A 23,556-nucleotide genomic window follows, 5' to 3' on the forward strand; every position below is an offset into this window, starting at 1 on the left:
GTTAAAGCAGCCAATCCTCCTGCGGCGTTTTGTGTCTTTGCCCAACAGGAAAAGGTGTTTTATGCGGAGGGGCGTTACCCAGACGCCAATAGGCGGGCGCCCATGAAGCGGAGGAGCCAATGAGTACAAGACGTTGAGTGACAGCTGTCCAATAGGGACCCTCAGTGCTAGTATGGTTTGCGGCTTAAGCGCCGCCGCGGTCTGAGGAATGTCAACTATTCAACATGGAGGAGGAGGTCGATAAGCTGGAATTGATGGTGAGTGTAAAGTGAAGGAGATCTATTGGGTAGTTTATTTTTCCCCAATGGCCTCCAAAGTGGGACGCAATTTGGAGCCGCTGGAAACCCTGGGTGGCGGAGGCTGGACCAGACTCGACTTCCCTCCTTCTGCACCAAAGGGAGTTGCCACCGCCTGGTCTATTAACTGCCGCGGGTAAGGGGTTACATCCGGGAAACTCGAGAGGGAAATGGCGGGAGATGCTGAGAATGTGGGGCCTTTGGAATTCCTTGTTCCTTGCCCTTACCTTTCCGCCCCTCTAGGAGCTGTGGCTGGTGCCGACATTTGTATTTCCTCCAAAAATATGTGACTGGAATGGTCCCAAAACGCCTTAAGAAGGGGAGAGGTCATTTACACTCCAAGAAGAAATGTTGGGTGGGGTGGGGTTAAACCGAATAGGGCGGAGAGAAATCTCTTTAGGGCTGAATGTTTCGCATCATTCAAGGCACGCTAAAAAAAAGTCTGAGAAAGGATGCTAGACTTGCGTGCACGACTTCGCAGCTGCCAAGGAAGCCCCTCAACCAGTTTCTCTTTGGCTCGAAGGTTCAGGCAGTCCTTGGGTGGGGGAGCGAGCGATGGGCACCTGAATCACGAGCTCCTTTCCTGGATTGGGACAAGGAGGGCTCCCGGCTCTCGAGTTGCCTAGTTTCATTCATTTGTGAAAGTAGGGGGCGGGGGCGAATAATTGGAAAGGACTCCTGCTGCTGCTTGGCCTCCTCGAAGGCGCCAAGCTGGAAAGCTGTCCTAGTTTTCTTCTATGGATTCTTACTCCCTTGTTCGTTTTATTCCATCCCATCCCTAGACGACCAACTTGATCGCCCGCGCTTTTTTCTTCTTAGCTTCCTTGTTTTATCTTAAGTCCTTTCTCCCCTTGTGCATTTAATCTTACGTTTTACATAAAAGTTGTGCATTACCACAAGTTTTGGGGATTGGACTGGCTTCCTTTAAAATGTGGAATTTGGAGGACGAACCTATCATCGAGCCTTTTTGTTTGTTTGTTAAAAAGATAATTAAGCAAAGAAGCCAAAATCTTCACCCGCAGCCCGCCCCTCCCTTCTGCCATTCTCTGACATTACTCCTTAGGTGTCATTTGTGCCTGTGTTGCTTTCTCCAAGCTGAATCTTCTGTTACTTTAACATCTGCACGTGTAGTGATCCTGGAAGAAACTGAGTTACCATACTCGTACCTATTCCCATCCCCAGAAAATGTGAGACCTTGATATGACTTATTTTTTTTTCCAATGTATTAATGAATTGTAGTGCCAATCACATACAAATTCGATTTGAAGGCTTTCAGTTGCTTCTAACGTTTTGAGTTTTAATGTTCTTTGATGGGGTTGGGTGGGCTTTGGAGATAGGCAAGGAGAGAAATGACAGAGAAAGAAGAATTTTCTGCAGCGTTCCAAACCTGTGATAATGAACTTTTAATTCAAAGTTTTGTTCTTCATATCATTAACTGTCTTTTTTTTTTTTTTTTTTTAAGAAAACATGTTAACTATTGTAGTTCTATAATGTTAACACCATCTGGTCCTTCTCTCCCATTCTTAATTTTTCCTCCAGATCTATATTTCCGCCTAATTGTAAGATGCTAAATGATACTAATTTTGCTTTTAACAGCCTCTACCCCCACAAGTTGGCTGTTTAGTTTTGAGGTATCAATCCTTTCTGGACTTCGCAACAGTCAGTATTCTCACAGGACTTCTTTTTTTTAGATTGGACACATTTTATTTTAAGAGGAAAACGATTAAGTGTCATCCTGTAAAAAGCAGGTTTTAGAAAATTATGAGGTAGCTAGACTCAAACTTTTTGATATTTGAATGATGGGGTAGTTTTTAAAAAATTCTTTTTGAGAGGAAGAGATGAAAGCAGGTCTTCTTAAATTCCTTTCAAGTAACCTAGTTGTATCTTTCATTTTTCTTTTCAAATTAATAGTTCGTTCCCATAATCATTAGAGTTTAAAAAAAGGTATTTGAACTATCATCATAGTTTTTATTATTACTGCTTTGTATTAATTGGGCAGTAAAAGATGGTTTATCTCATCTTCACATTTGCTATGCTTTTATAAAAAAATGTATCCGAACTAGCTTAGTTTCTGAGATTCTAAAAATAAATAATTTCCTGTATAATCCCCCTGCTTTTAGTTGAATATTGTAATAGCTGAGTTATGTGGCCCATGATTTGAGATCAAGACGCTCATGTTCCAGCTGTACCGAATTTGAATTTATTTCTTGGTAGGCTCAATTCAACTAAATACTTGAACTGGACCATTTAAAGGAAAGTTAGTGAAAATAATGGAAAGTATTTTTGCATCAATCAACATTATTAATGGAGGAATAAGCTCATTATAGGACAATCTTCATTCTCTAACCTTTTTTCCTTCACTTCCTGAGTAGTGTTGTCTCATGTCCTTCCTTTGTGGTACCACTAGTGATTACTCACAAAAGGTAGGGCAATGTGATATTCTCTAATACTATTTCTATTTATGGGTTTACATCTGCCTTTTGAATAGATTCTTACCAGTTAAAACGTTAGGATGTCAGTCGACTTGAGTTCAAGAAAACCTGCTACTTAAATCTCGGATCCTCTCCCCCTTCTACCATTATCACATTATTTTTCCCTTTGATTTTTCTAAGTGTGAGGGAAATGGAGATGATCTCCTCTTATATTTAAGATGTTTTAGGGATTAATTGAGAAGTTAAAATCCCCTTCCATGATATTCAGTTAGGTAGGACTAATGGTGTCATGTTTAGGACACATTAATCCTTTGATATCTGTAAACTCTTGAGATAAAAAGCCTGAAGATGGTAAGTGCTTTTTGTATTGCAGTTTAGATTCTAGAGAGATAGATTGGGTATGTAGATGTTGGGAAACTTATTACTTTACTTTTCATTTGTTGCCTTGGACATTCTTACTCAAAAGATTTGTTTTATATGGCAGTTGATAAAACGCTATGGAGGAGCTAACCAAAATAGCTCAGCAGAACAGAAATATTTTTCACAACTTTGCCTTAGTAGTAACTACAGCCAGTTTTGTTAATACCAGCCCTAAGGTATTAACAATATCCAAGTTAATAACTTGTAAAGCTAGGATAGATATACAAAATTTCTTTCTACACCTATACATGTTTCTGTTTGGATATTAATCATAGGTTAGTCATCAAAAACCAATATCATTTTGATATTTACGTTTTTTTTTTTTTAACATTAATACAAATGTTCTTAGGGTTCGGCTGTCTCCTGTCCAAAATGACAATTCTTTAAATTCTTTTTGCACTCAAGCTTCAACTGATGCAAGATGCTTTTGTGTTCCTTTCCTACCTATTACTGCTAACGAATGCTCTGACTTTATTGCACTACTGTACTTTACAGCTAGCAGTGCAATAGTATTGTCAAAGCATCTGAAAGCAGAATGCACACCGAATCTTGATTCTTGCTTTACATCTTTCTTCAGTATCTGAGTACTTTACTATAACCTTTGTTGCTGAAAACTGTATAACTTCATTTCCAAATGTATATGTTTTAGAAAGGCATAATATGAAAAAAAAAGTTTTTAACTAATTAAAAACTCACTATTGTAATGCATTCTGGAACACATTAAGAGAATAATTTTTATAGCTTAAGGTGTTATGGCTAGTCTAAATGAATAGTACTATGTAATTTGTTTCTTTAACAGAGTGGGATAGGCTCTGGCAAATCTCAGGTTTTACTTAATTGGAATTTAAGATGAATTAGTAAGTGATGAAAACAATGTCTGCTGTATATTTCCTATGGTAACTTGCCCCATATCTTAATCTGTGTATTGTGCAGTAAATGTTTGAATTTAAAACTTAAGAATGCTTGTTTTAAAGTTCTTTTTTGTAATTATGAAACCTAATAAAGTGTGAATCCATTTCTATTTTTTATCGGTTTTATTGAGATATAGTTTACAGTAAAACTCACCAATTTTAGGTATAAAATTTGACGAGTTTTGACAAATGTTTACAGTCATATAACCACTATCACAGCCATGATATAGAACATTTCTACCTTAAAAAGTTCCCTTAGTCTATGGCCATGCCACCCTGAACGTGCCTGATTTTGTCTGAATGTGCCTGATCTCTGACCTCGAAAACTAAGCAGGTTGGGCTTGGTTAGTGTACTTGGATGGGAGAGACCACCTAGGAAGACCAGGTACTGTAGATGTAAAACAATAAAAAATAAGGGGTAAAACAATAAAAAATAAGGGATAGTAAGCTGACAAAGTCCTTGCAGTCTGTGAGGTCAACCAAGGGTTGCCTTGCCTAAAAAAAAAAAAAAAAAAAAAAAAAAATTCAAGTGTTTTGCAGTTTTTAGTGTATAGGTCTTGTTGACAATTTTTAAATAATCCACTTAATGGATTTCTACTGGTGCTCTATATCTTAAAAGGAGAGCAAGAACAGTTATAACACAGGTACTAACTAAATGCATTAAATTTCAGAAAAAAAGTAAGCTATTTGTTAAATATCTTTATAAAGTGGCTGAGAAAATAGATACCAGGTGGAGATAAGATACCTAAGATGTTAGGCATGGACACAAGGATGTGATTTGCAGGGAATGAAGACTGTGATTGCTCAATATAAAACCATTTATTCTAAGTTTTATATATAAAATTTTATTCCCAATTTTATATATGTTTCTGAATTACTTCCCAAGGCCTCAGTGCAGCTGTTTTCCTCTTTGGCTTTTAATTTCCTACCAAGTACTAGTGGACTATTAGAGCAATGGGTAGAATTTTATGTTTTTTAATAATGTACAATATTTAAATGGGGAGGAACTGAGGGAAGAAAACTGCTTACTTTGAGGACTTCATTCTTTTCTCTGAAAAGTGAATTGATAACAACATAATACATTTCTTTTTAGATATCACTGAATTTTGTATTAAGAACTTGTACAACCATAAAGTTTTTTGTGTAAAAGACTTTATACACTAAAATGTGAAAAAAATGTACCAATTGGTAAGGAGAGGGAAGGTCTTTTTTTTCCTACCTTAAATTATATTTTGGTGTGACATCTTCAATTTTTGGAATAGGGTATGGAAAACCATCCATATGAACTCATTTAAAAATCAAGCAGGAAATTTTGTTCTTTGGAGCAAAGTAAAAGATTTATTTTTTTAAAATTTATATTAAAATGTAGCTTACATATAGTATCGTATTAGTTTCAGGTGTACACTATAGTCTTTCAGTATTTATAGATCTAGAAAAGTGGTCACCATGATAAGTCCAGCAACCATTGGTACCACATAATGCTATCACAATGTTATTGCCTGTATTCCTGTACTGTACATTACATCTCCATGATTTATTTATTTTATACCTGAAAGTTGAAACCCCTTTTCCCCTTCACTATTTTTCCCCCTTTTAAAACTTTTTTCACTTAAAGTTGACATTCAATATTATATTAGTTTCAGGTATACAACATAGTGGTTAGACCTTTACATAATTTATGAAGTGATCTCCCTGACTCACCTAGTACTCACCTGGCACTATAAATAGTTATTACCATATTATTGACTATATTCTCTATGCCTTACATCTTCATGACCATTTTTTAACTACCAATTTGTACCTCTTAATCATTTCACCTTTTTTACCCAGCTCCCCACCATCCTCTCATCTGGCATACATCAGCTCGTTCTCTGCATCTATGAGTCTGTTTTGTTCATTTATTTTGTCGTTTAGATTCTACTTCTAAGTGATATCACATGCTATTTGTCTTTCTCTGTCTGACTTATTTCACTTAGCATAATACCATCCAGATCCATGCATGTTGTTGCAAATGGTAAGATCTCAGTCTTTTTTGTGACCAAGGCAAAGTAAAAGTTTTAAACAAACAAAAATATCTTTTTTAGCCAAACATAATGCAGTTTCAATATTAAGAATATCCCAGGTAATTAGACTATACTCTTAATATACTTTAATATGTAACATTTTAAAACTTTGAATAACTCAATCCTTGATTCTTTGATTCAATGTTTTTGTCCTCATTATGAATGAGGAAATCTTAGTTTTCACTAAGGTTTTCATATAGTGATTTAGTGACTGTAAAATTTAGTTTTTTAGAACAATTTATTTTTGTTAGGAAATGTGAGAGTTTGATAGCTTTTAGAAATTTCTTCTCTCCCCACTTAATTTGCCTAATTGTGGATGACAGTACTTCAAACTTTCATCAGTAAACGTTACTAGGGTAGGCTGGTACTAAAGACTGAAGATATTAAGGAACTTATCTGGGACACACAGATGAATTGAATACATTAAGACAGATGCTATGATGGGACAAGTAAATATCAGGTGTTATGGGGACACATTGGAAAGAGACACCTAACCTGGGGAAGGCTTCTTGTTAGAGGTGAGGTATAATCTGAGATTTGATGGGTGAGTAGGGATTAGCCAGTGTAGGAAATGGGAAATGTTTCAGGCAGAGGAAACAGTGCATATGACATTCCAGAGATGAGAGAAAGAACTAGTAAAATGAGTATTCTAGCTGTTAAATTGGAAACCTCTACCATACGATTTTTCTTTCAGTTATATAACATAATGATTTGATAAATGTATGTATTTTATTGTGAAATAATCACCACAATAAGTCTAGTTAACATCTATCATCACACATAGTTAGATTTTTTTTTTTTTTTATTGATGAGAACTTTTGAGATCTCTTAGCAACTTTCAAGTATATAATACAGTATTAATAGCTATAGTCACCATGCTGCACATTATATCCCCAGTACTTGATTATTTTATAACTGGAAGTTTGTTTTCACTAACCGAAAGAAATCTGAATTTTCGCTTCCATGAAAAAGCTGTTACCATTCTAATAATGTAGATCTTTTATAAAAGTGAAGTGATGTAGCGTGAACTTTTAGAAAGCTGGGGATATTCTTCATGCCATTTTGGCTTACTAAAAGTAAACTTGTATCTATACCTTTGTCATGATTTCATGATGGGCAGAGTACATATCCCTTCCTCTGAGTGTGCTTTGGCCAATGACATGTGGGCAGTAAGTCACTGTGTGTTAGCTCTGAACTTGGGTCTTAAGAGTCCTTGTGTATTTCTGCTTACTCTTGTGCTTCTACTCTCTCCATGAGAATATCTGCTGCTTCAAGGAAGATGAGATATACCTCGAACAAGCTCCTACCAGGCAACCCACAGAATTGCAATGAGAAGCAGAGCCCAGCCTTAGAGCACCTGAACCTAGTCAAATTGCAGGTCCATGAGAATAAATGATTATTATTTTTAAGTTGCTGAGTTTCTTGGCATCATGTGTCACAATTTTAAAGTATGTTGCTTTAATCTAGGCTGCCATTTGAATTTCAAAACTTATTCTATTCATTTACTCATATGTTGGCTAATCCATTCTTAGCAGTATAGTCTCATTATAAGGTATTATTATCTCATAAATAAAGGAAACATTGTGTTTGTCCTGATTTTTAATAAGTGACCAAGGATAAAGCATATACTCTGATTTCTCTTCAAATTGTATGAATCTTTTGCCTTTTACTAAAGATATGCTTCTGTGTCACTTCTTTTTCTAGCCCTAAGTTTGATAACATTGAGAACCCTCAATTTAGAGTTGCTAGACTTAGTTAATAAAAATAGAAGAAGCCCAGTTAAATCCAAATTTCAGATAGGCAGTATATATTTTTAGTATAAGTATGTCCAAATGTTGCATGGGACATACTTATACTAATTATTTTCATTATGTGAGATTAAAATTTAACTGGGTGTCCTGTATTTTATATGGCAACCCTACTTCCAATATACTGTCAGAATGCATTTTTATATAGTTACAAATGGAATACATTAGATTATAATGCTAATACTTACTGAACAAATAATTACCAGCTATGACTTGTTTTACCTCTTACATATGAGGAACTGTGCTAAGCAAAGTTAAATATGTAAACCAGCAAGAGAAAAACATAAATCACAAAAAATCCATATGAAGAAAAATACAGGGTGCTGTGTCTTTGAACAAATAGGTATAATCTTGTCTTTTATAATCTCTTAGCCCAGCACATAGACAACACATATGTTTATACTGCGTGAATGAGAGGGGCTAGAAGTTACCTTTAAAAAAAGAATCCTCCCTATAGCATATTTATTATGAAGACTTAGAAATCCCAATTAACAAAAGAAAACATACTTAGAGATAGAACTAAAAATTTGAAGAAAACGGCTTTCTTTAGTGATTTTGTTTATCTCCTGGCTAAGAATGGATTAGCCAACATATGACCCAGTACTACTGGCTTTACTAGTTTAAAAATCTTTCTTAAATACTTCTTGCTCAGACATTTAATCTTCATTTTATTTCCTCAGGCCTCTTTCATTTTTTTTTTCATGAATTCAAATAAGTTTTAAAAGGCAATAGACAGTAACCGTCTTTGATGTACCTAGCAATATGCTTGGCATTTGGGTTTCAGAAGCAATCACACTTTTTTTGAATGACAAAAAAACATTATCTCCTGGTATGTACTGTTCTTTCCATTTTTCCCCCTTCATTGTTACAAGTACAGAGATTCTGTTTATTTGGCAGTCTGCTTTGTTACCTTATCATTGACACTAAGACAGAAGCTACATTTCTCTTAAAAAGTGATGTTTTTTTTCTTCTTTAGGCCATGGATCCTTAGGGAGGTCCATCTCATCTGAAAAATGTTCGTGGATACATAAAATTGCCAACTTTAACAGGAATTTATAGATACTTGCCCCTTACTAAGGGGCTCATGATCTTCTATTCAGAGGTTGAAGTGGTTTGAAATTAAATAACTAAACATCACTAATCTTATATCTTTTTCAGTATCTATGTAAGTAAGAATTGCTTCCAAAGATATACTTCCTCAAAATTATACTAAGTTCTTGTTTCAAGTCTGTGCACTATTCTAATGTATTCTTCAGTTTAGGAATGCAGCTGTCATATTTCATTTCGGTCTAACTTTATACTCTGAAGATGGTTTATCATGAGTATTTTATGTATACATATACATACTACACAATATTATTGCACAATATTATTCTATATGTACTACATGATGTAATATTTGAGAGTCTGTTGTTTGCTAGACCCAAATAGAGATTAGTGATTTTAAAAAATAGCCTGGTATATTTGGGACAGAAACTCAGTGTCGCCAAGGTCAGTCATCTTAAGAAGAATCATACTAGAAGTTAGAATTCTATAGGCATGGAGAAACTTTAATAATCTTGGAGAGTGACTTAGTATAGAATGCAATGTATTTTTTAAAAATTGCTTTAAATAGTTATGTGTGTAATACAGATTCATTGTAATTTAATTAGAAAATAGATAAGCAACAAAATCAAAAACAAAAACAAAAAACCCTGCAATTCCATGACTATTAAGACTATGTTGTATTGTAGGCATACCTTTGTTTTTTTCTAAACCAGGTTCATTCAATATATTATGAAAATCTGTCCCTGTTGTCTATTATGTGTTCATAGCACAATGAACATAGGACTCTGACATTTTTTAAGAAGTTAAACTGATGAAACCAGTTTTTTTTATAGGCGGTATCTCATCTGCACTATCCTAACAATTGTTGCATAAAGACCTGTAAATTAGGAACTGATGAACCTGCAGCTTCTGCCTTCTTTCTTCTGCTTTGATGTTGCTATTCGCCTGAAATGACATGTCTAGACCCTGGTGCTTGTGCATATTTCTGCTTATCTGTTTCAGACAAGCGTAGACAAGCATTTGTTCTGTCTGGAAGAAAGTGAGTAACAGTCAACTCTCTAGCAGAAATATACCAAAAACGATTACAATTGTATAGACATTAGAGGTGGCCCTTAACTAACTTGTTGGGAACTTGAAATATTTCTTAAACCGGCCTTTAGAGAGAGGGCGGCTAGTTTCCCAGGCTGTTTGTTCTTTCAAATGAATGACTGTTCTTTCTATTCCCTTTTGTCACTGAGTATTAGGCTGTATATTAAAAACTAGGGATATTAAAATGAAAAGACAAGGCTCTTGCAAGAAATTTGAAATCAAGTGGAGACATTACTATGCAAATTTGATTATAATACAATACATGAAATGGTAAGCTGGAGCCATGAACAGAATAAAAATAGAGTGGATGAAGGTATTTCTAAATCTACATTGGAGAGGGGAATGTAAAGAAAAGGGTGCTTTACGTAGATTCTTTGCTTAGTAATATATAGCTAACCTAGGTCTAGGAGTGTTTGTTGTGGGATTCTTGAACAGAGAGACAGGACACCAAGGCTATAAGCAGGAAGCAGCATTTGTTGATGCCGGCACTGGCTCAGTGGATTCTTCTCCAAAGGCTGAGTCCCGATTGTAATATAACAGGCAGTTATATACAGTCTTGTCATTCCTATACAGCTACAGATATAAGGATGAACACTGATTGGTTGGCAAGCTATGAGAAAACTGATGTTAGCTAGAGAGTCCTTGGAAGGGGGGAGGCCGTCAGGAATGAACTTATTCTAGCAGGAAATGGCCAGGCAGGGTCAGGCTGCCATATATTAAGATATCTAATTCTCCCTTAAAACAATGTTTCAATGGTAAATGCAGTTCTAAGCCCAGCTGAATCCAGAACATAACCTCTGCCAACTCCTCTCACTATAGACAAGATACTCGTATTTTTTTCCCTTAATTTCCTTGTGGTTTGATGCTGTTGATACAAGCTCTCTCACAGAGGATGTATTTGGAGCTTTGCGGGCACTGGTCCTTCTGAAAGGTAGTACTACTGTGGCGGTGAGCAAATATGGGTTGTTAGTAAAAAGGAAGTATTTTTAGATTGGTCTGCAATTATATATTTTTCTCCTTGCTGCCAAATAGTTAAGTGGTATTTGTGCCATTTACTTAAAGTTTTTAACTGGTCATAATAACAACTAGTATAACAATGTATGTTTATGAAATATGTAGCATGGTCTCTAAAAATCAAAATTATTTCCTAAATTGTTCCTTCTTCCATTTGTATAGTAGCTTCCTTATAGTTTTAGTCTGCTGCCAAGGATGTAATTTGACTGTCTTTGGGGCTTTAATATTAATTTCCATGAACTTTTCCCAGCTAAATTGCACATTTTATTTATTACTTTTAGGATTGGTATAAAACTTTTATCATTTATTTTTATCACTGATTTAGAAGAAAACTGGTTTCTGAAATATGAATGTCTTTGGCTTTAAAATATTAACTAGTTTTATTTTAAATATTCTAATGTTCCTAAAAATATGATGAGTAGCTAAAGCTTATTAAACAGCAACCTCACTATTTTCAAGACCTCCAAGAGGCTAATTTATAACTGAGGAGAGTTGTGAATGCAGTTTATCAGTATCACTTTGTTCAGTTAATCAGACACTACTGAGTTTTGGAGACTATCATAATTGGTCAGTAAATGTCCTACTATGTAACTAAACGATTTCCTGTTTATCACCAGATCCTAGAACCCTATCGATATTGTCTGCTGTGTAAATAGCTCTGAGTAGTGCAATATTGCTTATAGGGTTTTGGTGTTTGGGAAGAACAATGGGCAGGCTGTAGAAACTAGTAGCTGAAACTGAAGCAACAGTCTTTGATCAGGAAGAAAAATAATAGAAGCTAGTTTTCAATATAAATATTAAAATCTGAAACTTAAATGTCAAATTTTAATATATTAGAAGGAAACACTTTCCTAAATTTTAATATTTTGATAGACTAAACTTGGGTTTTATTTATAGTACAATGAAATAATAGAATTTCAGTGTCGAAAGGGACCTTAGATTTCCAACTGTCTCATTTAACGGGAGAGACCCAGAGATGGAGGACTTACCCAAGGCCACTTGGCTGGTTAGTGATACCAGGGCTAGAACGTCTGGCATGCATCCCAATCCTTTTATTTTCTTTTTTCTGTACCATACTACCAGGTTTTGTTCGGAGGGAATTTTTATGAACTAACTTCAGCAATTTTAGATTTAAAAAAAAAAAACTGTTTAAATGAATTTTAGATAGTCTTACATTTCCCCCTGATCTATGTGACTTTTATTGGCTTTAATGTTATGTGGAACTTTGGTTTAACTATGGAAAAAATAGTAATGAAAATAGAATTAGAGGCAAGTCACAGACTGTTTCTTCATTTATAAGATGAAGGGTTCAGATCAGAGAATCTTGATTGTTTTTCTGTTTCTCAACATTTCATTGGCATCCTTTTTCCTTTTTTGTCCCCTGCTTAGGCCCATTGACTTCACTAATAAGTAGATACTTTCCCTATGTATTATCACAAAATACTCTGTTCAGTTCTTTATAGAGGATAATCTACTCTCAAGCTGTTTTTCTTGTCTTTAAAAAAATTTTTTTTGTGTGTAAAATATGCATAACACAAAATTTACCATTTTAACCGTTTTTAAGTGTACAGTGCAGTGGTATTAAATACACTTACATTATTGTGCAACCTTCTTTTGCCATCCATCTCCAGAACTTTTTCATCTTTCCAAACTGAACTCTGCACCCATTAAACAATAACTCCCCCTTCTCCCCTCTTCACAGTACCCAGCGACTACCATTCTACTTTCTGTTTCTATAAACTTGACTACTCTAGTTATCTCATAAGTGGACTCATACAGTATTTGTCCTTTTGTGACTGGCTTATTTCACTTAGCATAATGTCCTCAGTGTTCATCCATGGCATAGCATGTATCAATTTCCTTCTGTTTTAAGGCTGCATGATATTACATTATATGTATATACCACCTTTTGTCAATTCATCTGTAAATGGACCGTTGGGTTACTTTGGCTATTATGAATAATGCTCCTATAAACAGGGGTGTCCAAATATCTGTTTGTGTTCCTACTTTCAATTCTTTTGGTTGTATACCCAGAAGTGGAATTGCTGGATCATATGCTGATTCTACTTTTAATTTTTTTGTTTCCTGTCTTTTGAAGTCTGTTTAAAATTCTATTTATTCTCTCAAGTATTTTCCAATTAGAAGGATGGACACATTACTTAAAAGAAACATGGGAATTAAAACTTTTGAAAGTAGTAGTATACAAATAAATGCAAATGTGGGGAGGGGGTAAAAAGCCCTGAATTCTAGCATTTGCCAGTTTTTCTGGTGTAAATATTTCCACCCTGGCCAGTTTCAAGCTACCACCATGATGTCATTGAAAGTGGAGTTGGGAAGGTATGTATAGTAGCACATGACATAGTATTTCCACTATACAGATATGATAGACCTTAAGAGCATCGATAATGGTAAAATATAGTAAAATAAGTAGGAAGTTCTGATATGAGTATATTTTTGTTTTTAATAACTTATTTAATTGTAAATTAAAATGAATAATTTAAATTGTAAAATAAATAATTTAATTTTTTGTAATGCCTGTGTTTAGCAGTTGGCTTGCAAAAATTTTTGGAAATTTAGTAAACTCCATCGTACCATTGTTTGGAAGCACATTCTTTCATATCTTATTAAAATATAAGTTACTGGAAAGTGGTACGGTTTGATGATTTTAATACATGTGGACCATCAGATATTATAAGAAGCCATAGCTGAAACCACTCTCTTGAAAAGAAGACTTTGTTAAATGAACTATGGGATTAGGGTAGTTAAACTTTAAGCAGAACTAAAATACCAAGTTAAGCACACACAGACTTAAGAATTTCTGGTTCATAAAGTTAAGGGCTTCCAAATAGAGATTCTGTTTTAAGATAACTTTGAAGTCACAAATCTCATAATCTTAAGAGTTTTGTGGTAACTTAAGTTTTAACAACTTTTATTTAAAATTATGTTTTAGAATGTCATATAAGATCTTGAATTATATATAATACTATGGAATTGTGGTCTATTTTAATAATTTTTTTAAAAAACTGGACTTGAACACTTAGAGACTTTAATTTGATTTGCCAGTTCCCCTATCTCCCTCCCCATACTCTGCATCCACATGTTATTATACGTTAGTGCACTTTTTTAAATATAAAGGCGAAAGATAACTTTGAACATATTCTAATTTGGGAAATATGCCAGCAGGAATTTCTTTATACACGCACATACACATATAGTAATTATTAGTACGTTCATGAAGTCTGATTATTGATTATCTTAGTCATGGTATCTAATCTAACAAGTATATAAAACAAATGAAAAGCATTCTTTTTTGGAAAACACTTTACATTTTTAAAATTAAGAACTTCTACATCCCTGCTGTGAGATATTCTTGGAACATTTTTAAAATAAAAAAAAACTGGCTTTCTCTTCTTATTTCTACTCTGAAAGTTTTCGGTTATAAAGACAGAATTTTGATAATTGCAAAGATTTTTATTCAAATTTAGGTCAATGGTGATAGAAATTAGTGATGGGACGTTAGTGTGTCTCTTCTTGAAATTCTGTTTACTGATGACAGCTTCTGACCTTAGAAACATTTTAACTTTTGAGAGCATTTTGTCTAACTTTATATTCCAAAGTAGAGCCCTTGGTTTACCTTTTATGTAATGAAAATATCTGTACACCATTTCTCATTAGACCTGAGAACCACTTTTACAGTTTTTGCTGGCTTTTACTCTTCCCACTAAAGCTTCAAGATTTCAAGAACCAATCTTTCGTTCAGAACTTAAGTTCACAGTAAGATCAGAACCCTCTCCCCTGAGCAGTCTCCTTCACCATGGGCTAGGAATAGGTGATTTTCCTAAGGAAATCATGTTTTGCTTTCCATAGTAAATTCATGGTTGTTTCCCTGATAACTTCAAGGCAGTACCTGCTCTAAGATCATGTAAAGATGCAGAATTTCTCAAAATTAAGAATAGCTTATAGATGAACTACATTCAGAGATAAACCACTTTTAACACCCTGATATATATCCTTTCCAACTTTTCTGTATGTACACACATATATTTTAGGCCTGTGGCAATCTGTCCCTTTTTTCTTCTCTTAAGAGATTTACTGCAGATGAAGGCCTCATACTAAGTAAGATCCAGGTTCAATAAATTGGTTTTATTCAGATTGCTACTTCTGTGCTCTATGTAGCTTTACCTGTATAATTTGTTACTCTTTAAATCCTCTAATCTGGGTCTGCGGGTGTTATATATCTCTAGTTCTTGGTTAATGGGGTTGCGGATAATGGAAACTGTGAGTATACCTGAAAATAAATTTGTTCTGTGTTTTAACTTGAAACCACATTTCCTACCAGAGATAGAAAACCACTGCCTAACCAATGAGAGTGTCAGTGACCCTAAGGAATTCTTGAAGCCCTTGTTAGCTCTTATACGAATATATGACAGTGGCTTCTTGGTATCTTAATTTTGGCTCAAAATCTAAAAGAAATGCACAGAGAAATGGTTTTCAAAATGTTAACTAGTTTTAAAATTTTTAATAAAGCATGACTATTATAGATGGAAGTTTTTTTATACTTTTCTATTTCCATATTTTCAAAATAAGTGTATATCATTATTAAAATACTAAAAAATACAAAGAAGAGAAAGTAGTTACAGTATCATGTTTATTAATATGTCTTTTGGTTCACAAAATAATGATCTGTGCTGATTTTTAGTTCCAGAAAGCTGACTCTGATCTGGATTACATTCAATACAGGCTGGAATATGAGATCAAGGCTAATCATCCCGATTCAGCAGGCGAGGTAATCTGCAAAATAAATGTCTCTCTAACAGAATATTTTATTAAAAGATTTTCTGATAGTACTTCTAACAGTAGTAGATTATAACAATTACATTATTAAGTACTAAATTTACATAATCTTAAAATCTTTTGTGTTGGAACCTTAGTCATATCATACTAGAGCACCCTACTATACCCATAGTCAAGGAAATCTGTGGCTACTTTTTTTTTAACCCTTAAACAGAAATTACAGAGGCCAGAGGTATGAACCATTGTGGAAGCTTGAAATTCTGAGAAAATACAGACCTCTAGGGAAGATGTGGAGGAAACAATAATAACAGTGGTCATGTTAGGAGCTGAGTATAGGTGAGAATGTTCATAGATACTTTCATTTGGGGTTGAAAAGCCAGGAAAATGGAGTTTCTACTATATGTTTTCTGCCTTCTCAGTAAAGTAATTGGTGAGGTCTTGTGCTAAGAAGGAGTGGGTGGAAATTGGAGGGAGTGGAGAAAGTTAGGAATAGCCAGTATTGTAGGGTTTGCTAAGGAACCATCAGAGAATGAAAGGAATTACCAAGTAGCAGGAAGGACCCAGTTGAAATGTCTTTTATGGAATAGTGTTTATTAATATTACAAAATGAATTTGAAAAACTAATGTAATTTATAAAACATAGTTGCTTGAGTGGGCATGAATTTTGTATAGTGAAGTCAATGAATTGGTATTTGTATATACTTTAGCCTCATCACTGTGTTTAAGACTTTTATAAATGGTTTCAGGTTGTCTTATTCTTTAACAAAAAATTAACATAGTTCTTTTAATCATCTTCTGAACAGCATTTATATTTTAGAAATACTATGTAATTATTGTGAACTATGCATCAAATGTTATATATCTAAAGTGACCTTATTGCTGTTTAATATAGCTTTGCGTGTGTGGGGGAGGGGAGTATTTTCTGTCCCTAGGCTTTAAATTCCTTGAGAATAGGATCTAGGTCTTATACTTCTCTCTTCCCTTTCTCCATCCTCTCTCATACAGTTGCATAATAAAATACAGTGTTTGATTAAATGGATGGTAGAATGTGTTGTATATATTTTAATTATTAAGAGAAGCTTAATTTTTTTTCCCATGATTTAATACTTATTCATTTTTGTCCTGATGCAGAAAAATCCAGTTACACTCTTAAAGGAATTGTCAGCAATAAAGTCTCGGTATCAAACGTTGCATGCACGCTTTAAACCAATTGCTGTTGAGCAGAAAGAGACTAAGAACCGCATTTGTGCTACTTTCAATAAGACAATGACCATAATACAAGAACTACAAAAGCAAACAGACCTGGAGGTAATGCTTTCAGTTGACAAGTTGGATTTGTCGAGTTTTTGTTCTGCGTGTTGCTTTGAAAGATAAATTCCCAGTAACTTTCATTTTAAAATTCAGCATTCATTTTGGACCAGTGATAGAAATGAGATTTTTTTTGATTCTAAGAAGTATAATAGCTCTTATCTCCTTTTATTTTAAAATGAGCATGTGGACGACATGATGAAGAGATATGCTATCTTGGATTATGTAGCCAGGGCAGAAGAAATAAGTTGATAATACTTATTAAATCTACCAGCTCTGCTGGTTCCATAAGACCTAGTGAGACTGAGAAATCTGGAAAGCATCATTGACAGTGACTTTTTTTTTTTTAGTTCTCAGTTTCTTCAGTTGGTTTGGTAGGCTTCGGTAAACCCGGCCTTCATTCTATCCCCCCATTTCCCATCTCCTTCTCATTTAGTGTAAGAATCTTTTAGTGTCAGCCTCTATAACTGATGTGTAAAACCCTTCAGCTATGTTGGAGTAGAAAAAAGAATATGAGCTTCTGACCTAGGTAGTACTAAGACCTTGAACAGCCAACTGAAGATAGTATTTTCACTTATCATTAAGGCAAAGTTGGCAGTTTTCAAAAGAAAAGATGGACTACCTGTGGATGGAATCATAGAGTAGAACTTAATTATCTGGAGAAAAGATGGCCAACAAGTTTTTATCTCTGGTGCCAACTACAATCAATTAACTGGTAATAGCTGCTTAAAGTGCTGTATTAAGGAGCTATCTCTGAGCATGTCACATAAGTTATCTGCTGTGGGCATGCTGCTAGGAGCAGCATGCATAGTATTTATTTGCCAACTCTGAACTGAATTATGGCTTAAGATACTTGAATTATGGGGCTTATAGCTATAGTAAATCTCAAAGGTTGATTACCCTGGTCAATTTGATTAAGAATTCTTTATATTGTTAATGAAGGAAAGGAAAACAATACCTTGTTAAAAATATAAAATGATACCTTTGATATATCTGTTATATCATGGAGAGATGAACAGAAGAGGAGGGAAGAGCAATACAGAGGGCACAGAGGTAATAAGGAATAGTAATTTAAAACAGTACTGGTGATTTAACATGCTCCTATAGAGAATGCAAAAACAATATGTGTATAATCTTTCATAAATACAACTCAAATCACATACTCTTCATTGTGTGTAATCAGAGCCTGACAATAGAAACACGTAAACTTGTTCTAAGGAAACAAATCTTGAAGAGAGATTTAGTGTAGTTCTGGATGTGCATATCAACATATATGTATAGAAATCCATAAATTTATTGGAGCACAGAATAACTTTGGGTGAGTGAACAAAGAGAAAAATGATATTTTTAATATCTACTGAAAATTGTCCCCACTGGGTCCAATAAATAGATGGTATATTTCTGACTGAGATTACAAAGTGATACAGAAAAATAGTTATGATAGTGATAAGGATTTTAATTATCTGAATATCTGTAAAGGTTTTCATTCAGTTAAAAGAAGTATCTAAAATAAGCAATAATTATATCAAAGGTAGACAGCTAAGGGATTTTCACTTTGGATTAGATGCTAACAAATGAGAAATGACTGAAAGGTAGTTGTAAACTTGGAAAAGGAGATCATAATTTAGAATCAATAATAGCAAAGTTGGAAATGTTGGATAACGGGGTCTTGCACATATTAGTTTAAAAATGACATCGTAGTAGAAAGTTCAGAGAAAATTTTCGTTATCACAATATGGAAGAAAAGAGAAAGGCTGTGTAGGGAGTTGTGTAACCAAAAATAGTTTTATGAGCCCAAAGTTTAAAGGACATGTAAGGTAGACTTTGTAAAGTAATTTCGAGTATAAAAAGAGGTATATCAGTGATAGAGACAGAACTGTGAGAATAGTTAAGAAAGCCAAAGACTAGATTGAGCTGAGGCTTCTGAAATTTAAAATAACTAAAAGGGCCTTTAAAATTATTTTGGGAACATGAAGAACAAGAAAAGGATAAGTCTACTTAAGGCAAATGCTGTTTTGTTTATAGACAGCAGAAAGTAAAACTGTTAAGGTATTATCTTGCTATAATCTTTATCAAGGCAAGTGGATTTTCATTTGGAAGGGTAGAAAATATATTTGAATTGATAATATCCAAAAGAAATGTTTGAATTAATACTATTAAAAATAAATAGATAACAGAAAAGGAAGGGACTACATATTAATTTCCTCATTTTAGTTGATATTATGACATTGAGATTTATTTAAATAGACTTAATTATAATGATGACCACCAAAAGACAAAAAAAGGACTAAACTTGTACTAAAATAAAAAATAGCAAACAAACCTCCAAAACAACGTAGCAATCAATAGAAAATACAAAAGGCATAAAATAAAATAAAGTAAAATTAAAAAGGCATTAAAAATTGAACATGTGATGCTCCACCGATGCTCCAAAACATTTGTGCTAAAGAGGAAAAATTCCTACAAATATTGGACTGGTTAATTCCTAGAAAAATTCTTTGAAGATTTTTATTAAACATGGTCTGAAATCTCTTGAATAGTGATCACAAAAAGCAACATGGATTCATGGAGAACAAAGTCTTGCCAGAATAATACTATTTCCTGTTTTTGAGATAGAAGGAGGGGAATTCTTAACTCTTTGGCTTTCTGTAAGGCATGCTACTCTTTTTCATTTAGTTCATGTGAACTTTGGGCAAATGTTAGCTTTATCAGCCAAAGCATCCAGGCTAATAGCTAAATGTGGCTATATAAATATAAATTAAAATGAAAAGTAAATTAATTAAATAAAATTTAATAGTTCTCCATCTCCCAGATGGACTGTTGCAGGAAGCGACACCCGATGAAGGAGTTTGGGTGTTCAGACAACTTTGTTAGAGGAAGGAGAATTTATTTGCCAGTGGAGCGCATGGGGTGAACAACTCCATGCACGAATGAGCTCGCTTTGGTTAGATTTATTACAGTTTATATACCTTTGTAGTGTCTATGCAAGGGGCACTTGATTCCTTTGTCTGAGGTTTTATGTGTGCTTCCTTCTGAAGCAGGATGGGGAGAGGGATCTTTGGGTGGGGCAGCAAGGGGGGAGAAATTTCCAGACCACTGGTCTTACAGGTCATTTGTTTTGCAGAACCTGTGACCTTGGTGTTATCAGCACTGTTAGAGGATTCTCGAACAGAGAGACAGGACGTTGAGGCCATAAGTAGGAAGCGACACTTATTAATGCCAGCACCTGCTCAGCGGATTCATATCCAAAGGCTGAGCCCTGATTGTAACATAACAAGCATTTTCCTACACAGCTACAGAGATAAGGAAGGACATTAGTTGGTTGGCAATCCATGAATCAACGGTTGTGAGCTGGAGAGTCCCTGGGGTAGGGGAGGTAGCTATGGGAAAACATGTTAGCTGGAAAGCACTGGAAACGGGAAGAGGGCAGTTAGGAATGGATTTTAACTGGCTGAGTCGGTCATTTCTGCAAGTCCTTTTCTTTGCATTTTTCAGATGCTTCCTCTCCTCTCTTAGGACAGTGCAGGTATTAAGTATTTCCCGCATAACAGAAAGTTATTGGACAGCACTGCCCTAGAGATTCTAATTCTATAGTTATGTGGTGTTTTAGATTGATCAGTGTCTCTGGAGATGACCTACAGAGACTCCCCCCCGCCCCCCTTATCTGTGGTTTTGCTTTCTACGGTTTCAGCTACTCATGGTCAGAAAATATTAAATGGTATATTCCAGATATAAACAATTCATAAATTTTAAATTGCCTGCTACATATGATGAAATTTCGAGCAGTCCTGCTGCATTTTCCCCAGGGACGTGAGTCATCCCTTTGTCCAGCGCATCCATGTTGTGCGCACTACGAACCCATTAGTCACTTTGTAGCTGTCTCAGTTATCAGATTAACTGTTGTGGGATTGCAGTAACTGTTATTTTGCTTAATAATGGTCCCAAAGCACAACAGTATTGATACTGGGTAAGAGTAGTGATGTTGGCAATTCCAGCATGCCAAAGAGGAGCCATAAAGTGCTTCCTTTAAGTGAAAGGGTGAGTAGAGGATAATAAATATTTTGAGAGAGAGAGACTACATTTACATAACTTTTATTATAGTATATTATAAAAGTTGTTTTATTTTATTATTATTATTGTTAATCTCTTACTGTGCCTAATTTATAAGTTAGACTATCGTCAATATGTACGCATAGGCAAAAAACAGTATATATAGGGGTTGGTACTAACCAGTTTCAGTCATCCGCTGTGGGTCTTGGAATGTATTTTGGGACTACTGTATACATAGTTATGCAGATTTGTAACTATTTGAGTGATTCTCCAAGTTGTACCTCCTATTATTTCCCCATGTTACCCTTTGTTTCAGCCAGCCTGTTTGTTGGTGCTCTGTGAAAATCCCTTAACGATTTCCCTTCGGTTTCTCTTCTCTTTGCTTTTGCTTTCTGAATACTGTTTGCTGGTTCTTTTCTCAACATCTGTTCTGCCTTCTTGCCTGATAGAGAACCGACTTTCTTGAGATGTGTGTTGTCCCTCACAGCCTCATTCTTAAGATAAATAAAGTTGGCACTATCCTCAGCTTCAGGGTTATATGTGATGGGTAAGGGGAATGAACTTTTCTCTAACCTTGCTTCAGGAATGGGTTTGTAACCCAAATGACATGTGAGGAGGGAAAGTCTGGAAGTAGGAAATTAGGAAGAGTTTCCTCACTGTAAAGAGATGCCTGGGAAGAGAAAACTTTTCGTCTAAGCATTTTGTAGAGATGTGATGGCTAGCACTGCTAGAGCCATTTTCCTGTCGAATTGAGGACAAAGCCATTACCAAGGATATTAGAGGCATGAGATGGAAAAAACTTAGTTCTTACATTATGGGGCTGCTGAATAGACTGGCTGTGAAGTCTACCCTTCTTCTGTATTTATTGGACAATAATAATAATTTTTCTTTTTATTTATCCATTTTGAAGTGTGTGTCTATTATTTGCAGCTAAAATTATCTTAATTATCCTTCAAAATTTAGCCCACGTTTACATATGAGGAGACTTCCAAACTATTTTTATTTCACATTTCTTTTTCAAAATACTTTTAGAATATCACATTCAAACATGACTTCTTTGGTTCTGTTCAGGTACAGTCCTTAAATTGTCTGATTCTTGGTCTTGTTTCTTCAACTTAATTGCAAGTTCTTAGGAAGCTCAGACATCAAAGTACCTTGTAAATAGTTGAATAGCTCTTTTTTTCCTTGCTTTCCTGAATTTGAGATCACATATGTGGTTTGAGCTCATGGAAACACTTATTAGTGTGACAAAGTAGAAGTTAACTAAATTAATTTGACAGTCTTTAAAGGTTTTTTAAAATTAAAGAATCATTGAAGTCTTTAAAGTTTTTCAAAATAGACTTTGTCATTTGTTTTCTAGCTGTCACCATTGACTGAAGAAGAGAAAACGGCGGCACACCAATTAAAATCTCACATGTCAGACTTATGAAGAAATGGACTTGCAAAAGGAAACTCTAATGGAGAAGAGATCAATTCCAGAGAGATTTAGGAAGATGGCTTGTTAGCACTTGATGGCTAGAGGTGACTGATGATGCCTTTCACAAAAGAGAGGAATATAGAAGGGCAGATGGATAAATTTCAGTCAGAAGGATGGAATGGGAATAAAGAGATTTAAAATATATGTGCACATACACTTAGTCTTGTACTTTCAAGCAAGGAAGTCTCTTAACACTTGTTTCTCTATTTTTGTATGGTTGGGATAACATAGATGTCCTGGCCTATTGTAAAGAACGTTTATGTATGATGTCGGTCACATTTGAAATGTGAGTGAGCATGCTTTGGAAATTAAAGGCTAGAGAAAATATTTGTATATTATACATTATATATGTATAGAGTTTTCTAATTTTGAACATTTTGATTGTAGTTGTGGTCACTTTTTTGGTGAGACCGACTGCTATGTGACCTGTCAAACCATAAAGCCAAACTTTTGTAATAAGCAGGTTTTTCCGTGACAGCTTATTTTATTTTTTTCCTATTCCTCCTGCCTGCTAATGTCGAGCAGCATGAGATCTGCTTTCAAATACTATTTTAGACTGTCTCTGTTGTATTTCAGTACAAACTTTTTTCTCCTTCATTGTTCTTCAATATTACCTTTCATTCTATGTAAAAGCTAAGAAATTGAAATCAGAAGAGCACTGGCAACTGCTGCTTGCCAGTTGTATCTGTGTATTTTCCTATTTATTTTTAAATAACTTGACAATAAGATAATTGTCCAAAGTAGGTACATATTTTGATACAAATGCTAATCCTTAATGTTAATCACAAGGTTATTTATAGTAGCAATGCACACACATCTGGCTAATAGTAATAGGAAAGTACATCAT

General features: G+C 34.6%; 1 protein-coding gene across 1 annotated transcript; it reads left to right on the forward strand.

Moving 5' to 3' along the window:
- Positions 1–120: 120 nt before the first annotated feature.
- Positions 121–23,168, forward strand: SKA2 (spindle and kinetochore associated complex subunit 2). Its single transcript, XM_016123071.2, has 4 exons — positions 121–257; positions 15,780–15,866; positions 17,006–17,182; positions 22,593–23,168. The coding sequence occupies exons 1-4, from the start codon at positions 225–227 to the stop codon at positions 22,659–22,661; spliced, it is 366 nt and encodes a 121-aa protein (XP_015978557.1). The 5' UTR covers positions 121–224; the 3' UTR covers positions 22,662–23,168.
- The last annotated feature ends 388 nt before the right edge of the window (positions 23,169–23,556 follow it).

This window comes from Rousettus aegyptiacus, unplaced genomic scaffold (genome assembly GCF_014176215.1).
Source record: "Rousettus aegyptiacus isolate mRouAeg1 unplaced genomic scaffold, mRouAeg1.p scaffold_m13_p_6, whole genome shotgun sequence".
NCBI lineage: Eukaryota > Metazoa > Chordata > Mammalia > Chiroptera > Pteropodidae > Rousettus > Rousettus aegyptiacus.